This window comes from Marmota flaviventris, chromosome 8, assembly GCF_047511675.1.
Source record: "Marmota flaviventris isolate mMarFla1 chromosome 8, mMarFla1.hap1, whole genome shotgun sequence".
NCBI lineage: Eukaryota > Metazoa > Chordata > Mammalia > Rodentia > Sciuridae > Marmota > Marmota flaviventris.
In genome coordinates this window covers 71,333,120-71,343,661 of record NC_092505.1, presented here as the reverse complement: position 1 = coordinate 71,343,661, position 10,542 = coordinate 71,333,120, and the positions used below count along the sequence as shown (strand labels likewise).

The 10,542-nt window shown below is 45.7% G+C and overlaps 1 protein-coding gene across 1 annotated transcript; it reads right to left on the bottom strand.

Annotated features, from left to right (window-relative positions):
- Positions 1 to 1,411: 1,411 nt before the first annotated feature.
- On the bottom strand, positions 1,412 to 9,828 carry LOC139706660 (palmitoyltransferase ZDHHC19-like). The gene is made up of 7 exons (XM_071614913.1): positions 9,701 to 9,828; positions 9,259 to 9,380; positions 8,605 to 8,744; positions 7,676 to 7,845; positions 7,151 to 7,256; positions 1,926 to 1,993; positions 1,412 to 1,574 (listed from the first exon to the last, which is right to left on the bottom strand). The coding sequence occupies exons 1-7, from the start codon at positions 9,826 to 9,828 to the stop codon at positions 1,412 to 1,414; spliced, it is 897 nt and encodes a 298-aa protein (XP_071471014.1).
- Between the last annotated feature and the right edge of the window lie 714 nt (positions 9,829 to 10,542).

Genomic DNA, 10,542 nt, shown 5'->3' with positions numbered 1-10,542 from the left:
ATTTTCAGTATTTTTATTACTAATAAAATTAATGTTAAATTGAATTTAGTTGTTAAAAAGAAATTCCCAAGAAAGTTTCCAAAAATTCTCATTCTACATTCTACTAATTCAACCTAAATTCACAGAACACTTTCTACAGATTAATAACATTGCTCTCAAGCAATAGAGGAAAGAGTTTAGAATATTTTAAAAACAAATTTCTGAACAAAGTCAGAATGGCAGACTCAAAGATCAATACTTATTGGTAGGATTCAAAACCATTTATGTATTTATTTACTTTTTCAGATTGGGGATTGAACCCAGGTGTGCCTCACCCCCAAGCTTACTCCCCAGTCCTTTTTAATCTTAGGATCTATCAAAATTGCTGAGGCTGGCTGAAAACTTACAAGCAGGCTAACTCAGCCTCCTGAGTTGCTGGGATTATAGGTGGGTACCACCACCTAGAAGCTAGATGTATGGCTTTTTGCCTTGCTTTGCTATTGTTTTTGCCATGCCAGGGATGGAACCCAGGACCTCATGTATCCTAGGCAAGCTCTCTACACTTAACTACATGTTCAGCCCCAAATCAATGCTTTTATGGCCTATCATCCTGCAGTAAAATTGTGTCTTAATTATGTCATGGGTAATTTTTCCATCTAATAATCCCTAGCCATCTATGAAAAATAACATTGAAGAAGAAACAAATTTTCACAAAACATTCTACAAAGATATAATGCCTAGCCTTCCTTTCACTTCAATGAGACAATTGAAATGAATGAAGAAAACACATCCACTATCATGAGATCAGGATCCAACGGCAGGCCTCAGAGCTCTGTCTGGGAGCTGCATTATGTGCCACCACATCATAGTCCCCTGCAAGTCCCATTAGTATTTCTCTCTTCCTGGCTCCATGTAAGGTTATTACCATGGAAAATCTGTCTTAGCTGGTGAAGAATTTCATGCTCAATTGTCCCTTGAATGACATTGAGGCTTTGAGTGAGATGTAAATATAAAAACATAAAATACATAATCTGGGGAAGAGAAAAGATCCAAGATTTACATATAATAGTTATCCACAATATGAAAGAGAAAACCCAGTGAAATAGAAGACTTCCTTGGAAAAGAGGGCAAAATATAGAAAGCAAAAAACCAGTGAGATAACTATTATGACTTTTAAAGAAGCCATAAGATTATTTTTCAAAAAAGCAGTAACTAGAAATTTTGTGGTTTAGTCTTATTATCTCTTTGTCTATCCAGGGACACCTCTGTGTGTTCTGAAGCCCTGTGACCTGAACAGTGCACCGTCCAGTTCCATAATCCCCATCCTTAGGCTCCAATTGCTTCAGCTCCCTAGCCAGCCCAACCTGAAGGGTTTCTCCCAATAGCTGTGCAGCCCACAGACACCCCTGTTTCAATGCACACCCACTACTCCTCACACCTCCTGTAAAGGTGCAGACTGGCCACTACTTGAGGGGACTAGAGTTGGAGACTTGGATGCAGGGAGGTGTGTAGGATGTTGTGCTGGAAAGTATACCTCTGTTGGCTCCCATTCAGTCCCCAGCTCTATTTGCAGACTGACAGCTTGGGTCATGTACCTGCAGAACAAAAGTTCAAGGGCCAGGGGTCACTACCACATTGGCCAGTTCTCCCTGACCACCCTCACACCTCAGCTTGGAAAGCATAAAGCTCAGGGCTCTCATCCAGAAGCATCATCCAGGCAGCAGTTCCCCTGTTCCCCCATTTCTTGTAGCAAGAACCTACAAGAGCTAGACAGAATGAAATTCCCAGAGGCTCCCAGAGAGCCATAGACAAAACCCCAAAGAAATGGAGCAGGGAGCATCAGGGTCTTAGAGTGGGAGATTAAGGGACCAGGGAAAGGGACCCAGCTTCACCCCATCTCACCAGCCCCAGGGTCCACCACTTCAGCCCATGGTTTACCAACTTACTTGGGTCCCAGTGGCATACACATCTGGATGTAATTTGTGAAGCAGCCTTGGTCAAAGGGATTGTCACACTGGAGGGAGATGGGGATGGAAAGAGGAGCTCAGAATCAGCAGGAGTGGGCAAGGCCATGTCCCAGTGACAATCCCTAAGGTGTTAAGTTAATGCAGGGCTCAGCACAGGCCTGTGGCAATATTCCAAGGGCAGGGGAGCCCAAGAGTGACCCAGAGACTCCAGCCTTCCCAGGCTTCTGAAAGAATGACTTCCCTGGACACACTTGTGGGCAGCTCTCTTCAGACAAGTGCTGACACTACACCCACATCTCCTGCCTTCTCAGGGCTCCCTCATCACCTTTTACCTCCCTTTGCCACATCCTTCCTCTATGTCCATTGGCCAAACATGTCCTCCTGCCATGTCCTTCAACATACCTTTTAAGACATTTCTAGTGCTGCTCTGCTCAACTGATGCAATAATGGTGTCTCCATCCTGCTCCCACTTCACTTTCTCTCCTCTTGTTTTCTTTCTAAAAATGTACCTTCATTGACTTTCACTATCTGGGAGGGCAGTGGCAGCAGAAATGCCCAATCATATTTTCAGAGTTACATATCAGATGAACCAGGAAAATCTGGGCAGAGGCCTCTAGTACTCAAAGCACTAAAGGTCACGCTCAAATGTCAAATCCTCCCATGGACACTGACTAGCTTGTACTCTTTCTTATTCTATTTTCTCTTTCCTCTGACTTCATCCATCAGCCTCTCCCCTTTCTGCTCCCAGACTAGGTTGAGTCTCACCCCAACCTCAAGAGCTTTAGCTAGCAAATATTCTGGAACAATGGCAAGTGACCCAGAAGCACCTGTGTTCACCCCCAATTCCCATGGCCCACACAATAAGACTTTGATCTTCAACACTATTGTGCACAAGAAGGAAAGTGGATTTCACATCAGAATATCTCTGGAATATGTCCAAAAAGCAACAGGAACCATTGTGCTCTATGAGGTTTTGCCTCCTTTAAGGTGTTCACAGCATTAAAGAAATTAGTTTCCTTCCAGGTTCAATGTTGCATGCCTAAAATCACAGTGACCTGGGAGGCTGAGGCTGGAAGATCATAAGTTCAAGGCCAGCCTCAACAACTTGGCAAGGCCCACAGTAACTTAGTGAGACCCTATCTCAAAACAAAATATATTAAGGATTGGGGTACATATGGTATTCAAAAATGCTGAAAGGAATGATAATTAATAAACTTTTAAGAACTGAGCAATAAGTTTGAATACCCCCCCCCCCTCATACTCATGGAATACAACCAGACCTGAATACAATTCAAAAACTCTGAAGCACCCAGAGCAGCATCTCACACTGGCTCCACTCCTGTAGCTCCTGCTCACATTTTGGGTCTCAATCAACAGACCAACATCAAATGGTATCTTCTTGTGCATTTTTTGCCCAACTTCTTGCTGCCTCTTTTACTTCCCCTGAACTTGGGGACTCAAGACATCAGAATTCTTTCTGACCCTTTATCTCTTTTCTTCTATCTCAAATGTTGATTCTTTTGTTTGTTGGTTCACTCATTTATTCAAATTTTTCTTTGTATACTGGGTACTGAAGAACCCAGGGCCTTGCACATGCTACGCACATGCTCTACCACTCAGATACACCCCAGCCAGAAATATTTCAGGGCATCAAATCTACCTCAGTCAAAGCAGACATGGTGGTATATGCCTTGAATCACAGTGACTCAGGACACTGAGGCAGAAGGATAAAAATTAGAGAGGAGCCTCAGCAACTTAGTGAGACCCTGCTTCAAAATAAAATATGGAAGGGACTGAGGATGTAGCTTATTGGTAAAGTGTCCCTGGGTGCAATACTCAGTAGCCAAAAAAACAAACTCTAGTCACTGCACTGGGTTTTGAAAACACACTACAAACAGCATGGCCAGCCTACACTCAGGGTTGAGAGGGCAGCTGCAATATGAGGCCCCTGGGCAGGGTGTGGAGTGGCCAGGGTAGTGCAGGGAGAGGGTATCAAGAGACCCATATAGGCAACCTAGCTCACAGCACCCAAGTACATGCAGAGGAAAAGCCCAGAGCATTAAGCATTAAGACATGCAAGAAGGCTATTTCTGCTCCTTCTGGTTTCAGAGGCTGTGTCCTGTCCAGAAAGGGTAGTCTCAAGAATGTCTGCTGGCTCTGCCCCTAGTTGAGAGCATCATCATGACACCGAGGGCAGGGTATGAACTGATGTGGTCCAGGAAGTGAAGGGTGGAGCTAGTGAGCACTGTCAACTCTTTCAGGCAATAAGGCACAGGGGGTACAACAAGTAGAGTGGAGTCCTAGGATGTTAAGGGTGATAGTTACTTGGGTTTTAAGATGAGACACAAACATGTAGCTGACTACAGAAAAAAATGGTAGTAATACTAATAGCAGCAGGTAGGACACTTTCTGGTACCAGGCACTGTTCTGTGTGTCTTGTGTGAATTAACCCATATTTCCCTGTTAAGTGATAGGAAAACTGACAAGGGGGATAAGTAGCACAGCCAAGGTCGCCCTGCAAGTCAGTTATAGAACTGCGATTTGGACAAATGTGCTCCTCCTCTAGAGTCCTTGCCACCAAGCACCAAGCAAGTGTCTCTAGGAGGAGCTTCCGGTCAGGAATGGAGTAGGGAAGGGACTGGAAGTTGGAGCATGGAATTAGTGCCTATTTCAGGTGCTGCAGATAATGGAAAGGAGTGCAGACCACATTTAGGTCTCTTGAGACTGGGCAATGTGGACATGGAGGGCCTCATTCTGAGCAGAGCAGAGGAGGAAGGGCAATGGCCTAAGGCCTGACCTGGAGCTAGAAGAACCACAGGAATGGGGAAGGGAAAATGCTGCCAGGAAAACTAAATGATGAACTGAAGCTGGAGAGAGGAGGAAGAGGGCAGGCCACAGGACTGAGGAGTAAGGGCTAAGCAGAGGAGTCACAGGGGGGAGGGGACCAGATATGGCTGTGGTGAAAGGGTGACTAAGGATGGGAAGTGCTGAGCTCACAGGCTCCTCTGTCTTCTCAGCTGTCCCTGGGTCTGCAGCTTTCCCCTTTCCGCATTGGTACTGCCCACCTGTCTTCCTGAAGGAGCCTTTAGAGAAGGTGCTGTCATACTAAAGGAGTCCCGAGGCCGTCATGACCACCCTTCTCACTCCTGTTCAACCCCCAAATGAAAAAGCAATAAAGACCCATAGATTGGAAAGAAAGTCATGAAACGGTTCCTTGTAGATGACATATTTTCCATGTAGAGTGAGAAACAACAAGTAATGCTGGGGAGAAACGCAGTGGTGGAGCACCCCTGATTCAACACCCATTACTGGAAAAACAACACCACTAAGAACTCCTGCTCTTTGGAAGATGCTATGAAGAAAATGAAATGAGAAGCCACGAATTGCAAGAGAATATTTGCAAAATGTGGATCCTAATCTAATATAAAGAACCCCTGAAACTCAATAAGTGAACAACCATTTATTATTAAGTGGGCAAAAGTTTGGAGCAAAAACTTTACCAAAGACATATGGGTGGCTGATAAGACATGATAATATGCTCATCATCATTACTCACTAGGAAAACACAGACTGGAGCCCTAATGAGATACCACTATTCATTTATTAGACAGGCTACAATTTGAAAATAAAACAAAACACTGACAAATGACAGGGTTAAATGTTGGTGAGGAAGTTTAGCAACTGAAATTCTCATGCATTGTTGGTAGAAAGAGAAATGATAAGGTTGTTTCCTGTATGTTGTTCCACATATGTTTACTTTGTAACTCACAATACCCACCCCTAAAACATTATCTAATAGAAATGAAAGTTCTGTTCAGATGCCTGTACACCAAAGTTTGTAGCAGCTTTCTTTAGAACTGCCCCAAACTATCTGGCACAGTTGTCCAAAACTGTACACTCAGGGTCTTGGGAGGTTGAGACAGGAGGACTAAAGCTAGCATTGGTAACTTAGCAAGGCCCTAAGCAACTTAGAGATCCTGCCTCAAAATATTTTTTAAAAATTCAAAAAGAAAAAATAGAGGAGGCTGGGAATGCTGCTGGATGTTTAAGCATCCCTGGTTTCAATTCCTGGTAGAAAAACAAACAAACAAACAAACAAACAAAAACACACACACACACACACAAAGAAAAACTACTGCCCCAAATTAGATACAATGTAAAAAATCCTTCAAATGGTGAATGTATAACACTAAGCAGGGCATCCATACAGTACTACACAGAAATAAAAGGAAATAGACTACTTATATGAGCAACAACATAGATGACTCTCAAATGTGTTGGGCTAAATGAATGAAGCCAGACTAAAAAGCACCCAACTGAACCGATACATGATTCTGGGAAGCAAAAACCCACAAGGATGTAGGGAGAGAAATTGACAAGTAATGAAAGGATTTTCTGGACTAATGAAACTGTCTAACCTTGACCATGGTGGAGAGTACTCAATGGTATGCATTTGTCCAAATCCAGAACTATAGACTAAAAAGGATAAATTTTATGGTTTGTAAATTATTCCTCATGACATTTTGAGGAAATTTTACCATTTCTCCCAGGTTTGCACTTCATCCAAACTAATTACCAGGGTTGAGTTTCTGGGCCTTTCTAATCTTGACCCCATGGGGTTAACCTCATTGCTCATTGCCACCCTGTGCTTGAATTAGATCCCTTTCTCCATTGTTGTTTTCACACCCTACTTCCATGTTTCCATGCCTTTGTACACAGGTGTGTCTCTCACAGGCAATGCAGTCTGGCCTTCTGCCAATCCAAAAGCACACACCATCCAAGGTCACACAGAGTGGCCTGTCCTATTCTACAGCCCTTGCCTTGTCAAACTCCCAGTTTCTTCCTGTCTGCTACACCACTCAGGACCAACCCCATCTCTTCGAGTGTTCCTGGGTGTCAGCTGGTGTTATTCTGATTGCAAGCTGCTTATCAGCAAGAGGGCATGAAGTACTTACTCACCTCTGTATGCATCCCTCAAATAACACACATCCTAGCTCACAGTAGGCTTTCAATGCAATGCACCCAGGAGGGAGCATGAACACCCAGCTCCATGGGGAGGAGAGATCTGAGCTGCATCTTAAGAGGTGGGTCAGGAAGGTCTCAGGGACATCATCATGGCCAAGGGCAGTGGAGAAAGCAGAGATAGTGCCTAGGGGCAGAGGTGGCCAGCTGGGTATCAGGGCACACACATTTGGTCCCCTTACCTGGGTCTCATAGGGGCGCCTTGCGGTGCTCACTGCCCTGGCCTTGATGAGCAGCTGCAGGATGAGTGGCAGTAGGAAGCCAGCGGAAGGTATAGCCACTATGATGCTGTGCACAGGCTAAGAAGCCAAGCCAGGGGACAGTTCCCCCCTGGCCCCGCCTTTCCATTGACCCCTCCCCTTTCCTTTTCATGTCCCAACTGTCCCCACCCACCAGCTCTTCCTCTCTGGACAGGACCCTTAGTCTACTACACCTAAGCCCAACCTCACCCCACTTCCTGTCCCAGTTCAACCTTCTTCCCCCACTCCATGCGCCCCAGTCTGGATTCTCAATTCCAAGGGCCATGTCCTGCCCCACCCTCACTAGCCTTCAAGAGGTCCACCAAGGGTCCTCCCAACTGACTTCTCCCTATAGCCCCGCCCAGTCATCCCACCCCCCCTTCAGTTACCCAGCCCCTTGGCTGACCACCCCTCCCTCCCCTCCACCAGAGCTGGTCCCAGTGTGGGACCTTGGGACTGCGTGGATACGTCAGGGCTCGGTCCATGAAGGGTATGTGCCTCCTGTGTACCAGGAATACCACACAGCTAGCCAGCACGGCACCCAGGTAGAGGCACAATGACAAGAGGAGCAGCAGGTAGAGCCTGATGTTGCGGTGGCCCACACAGTTGTTTATCCACCTGCAGTGGTGGTCGAATTCCTAGAGGAGAGGAGGCAGCACTGAGGGTCTACTGGCCTGGCTTCCAGCACCCCCAAATCCTGAGGCCTCCCACAAACTAGCCCTCTAGGCCACCTGCTCGTGGGCCTACACTTGAGCTCCCATCTCCAGGGAGAAAGTAGCATTTTTATTGCTAGAGAACAGTTAGGACTCCATGGCTCATCAGTTCGCCTGCCATGACTGAGATCTTTAGAGACAAGACCTGCCCAGTGTCACTTGGAACAGGATGTAGTATAAATCTGGGCCTCTATTTTCTCAGATACTGGATGAAGATGAAAGAAACAGCCTTTCCCAGCCAGCCTTGTGCACTTGTAAACCCATGCAGGGTGTGCACACGAGAGAAAAGCACTGAGAACCCAGGAAACCCTCCAACTGGGACACCCAGAGGGGGATAGGCAAAGATCCCCAGAACAGGGCAGCAGCCAGCCTAAAATTTGGGTATATCAGCAAGGCAGGGGATGGGACAGTCACTGCCTTTCCTCCCCCTGGCTCCACCAGATCATCACGGATGGGATGCCCTTTGCATGTCACACCTGTGCAAGCAAGGCCAGTCTCTCAGGACAGGTGCAGACACAGAGACGATGACATATGTAAGTGACCAACAGTGTGTCAGACCTACTTTTAGCAGTGTGGGAAGATGGTCTCATACCAACCCCTGGCCCCCTTATGATGGGTGGTTCCTTCTCCTGGCTAGGTGCCTGGGGATGGGTTGGTGAGTGGACAGGGAGGATGAATACTCACCTCCACACAGATGTTGCAGTTTCCACAGTGGTAGGTTCGGGGCAGGCGGTGGAGATGACATTTGGCACACCATGGCATTGGGAAACATTTGTTGTTCAAATGTGCCACATAGGATGCCTCTGGGTTCTGCTCCACAGAGCCTGGCATGGGAAGAAGTTTGGGTAGTGGCAGGAGGCCCTTTGAGCACTCTGCTGCTTGGGGCAGCCCAGGAGAATCACAACAGCAAGAGGGTGGGGAGGAGTTGGGCAGGTGAATCCCGGTTCCTGTTGAGCAAGCTGACCACTCACATGAGCTGGCAGTCAGAGAGAAGGGGGTTTCCAGCCAGAAGAGCTCTCTATGGAGCTCCACCCTTTGGAATAGTGATCAGTGCTTGGAGACATCTGTGAAATGGGAAAGAGTATCAATTGCGAGGTTTGGAAGAGCCTGCCTGGCCTCTTTTGCCAGCCTGCTAGTTCTTCTAAAGCAACTGGAAAACCTCCAGGATTCTGTTTTATCACACCTCAGTTGATTGGGAAATAAATTGCCAGCACCTAATTAAGGATGACATTGAGAGAAGGGATTCTGAGGCCCTAGGTGGGGTGAGCACTTTAGAAATCACCCCTATAGGCCTCAGCCCTTGGGCTGCCCCCTCCTCTCTAGGTTCTAAGGCCTTACCTCTGTGCAAGATGCCTGGGTCTGATATGTTCATGCAAATGAGGCTGTAGAAACTGAGGAGACAAAGGAGCCCAGTGGCCACTGGAAGGGCCCATTCTCCACTCTGGGCCAAGGCTCGGCAGCTGAAAGCAGAGCCAGACTAAGTTCTACTCTGGGGCAACCTAGAATGCCCCATGAGGCCTGGCCTACCTGAGATAGGACTCACACTCCTTAAGGACAGTTTTAAATATCTATGCTAGAAACACACCAAAGACACCATCAAATGTCACTAGCATTACCCACCAGTTCCTAAATGCATCAGGCACTCTAGATCTCTGTGCTTCTGACTATATATCCTTCTTCCTCTTCCTGATCCTCTTTCTCCACTTCCTGCCTCTTAACTATCACTATTTTCCCTTCTAGCTCTTTGTAAGAAATCTAGTAGCTTGCATGAGATACTCACGGGATGGAGAAAAAGAGGACACTCAAAGTGGCCAGTCCTGCCACATTAAACGATGCCAAAAGGCTTGGCAAAAGCCAGCCATATCTGGCTGGAGTTTTGGGTGAAGGTGAGAAAACCTTTGAGACCATCTTGGCTCATCGCCTGCTCTCAAATAAATGAGAGCCACCAGATGGCTCTTCTGGATTTGTACCCAGAGTGCCATGACGACAAGTGTGACATCAGAGAGGTTCTGGAATGGGGGCACTGGCTGCTTCCTGTGGCTTCTGTGAGTAAAGATCTTCTGCCCCCACATACACATGGTGATGTTGGAGTAAATCTGCTCTCATCTTTCCAGATAATTTTTGTGTAAAGTTTTATTATTGAGAGAAACTAGTCTAAGGATGTTTAATATGTAGAACTCTGTTGAAATTATCACTGTCAGCTTAAAGGATTAAACTACACTATAGATTCTGAATTTTTCTTTAAAACTAAACTTGGTTAAAATAAGAACAACAGTGTAACTATGGTGCTGTTACTTGCTTCTTGGTATAGTAGTTGTATTCATATCTTTCACTTATACAAACCTTTTAAATTTTATTAGATTTACAAGAGCATTCCACCAACCTATTTTTTTTTCAAATTGAAGTCTAAAGGAAAGTTTTCAGATTATAAAAATTATATTTCATGCATCATAGCTATTATGCAAAGTCAACATGGCTTTACTCTTGCTAATATCATTTCATATTTTTCTTGTAAATTGCATGATATTTTCTGTTAATGCTTTACAAAAATACAACTTTCACTAATACAACTAGAGTTCATTAGAGATGGTAGGCCCTCACTGATAAGACAGACAAGATGTA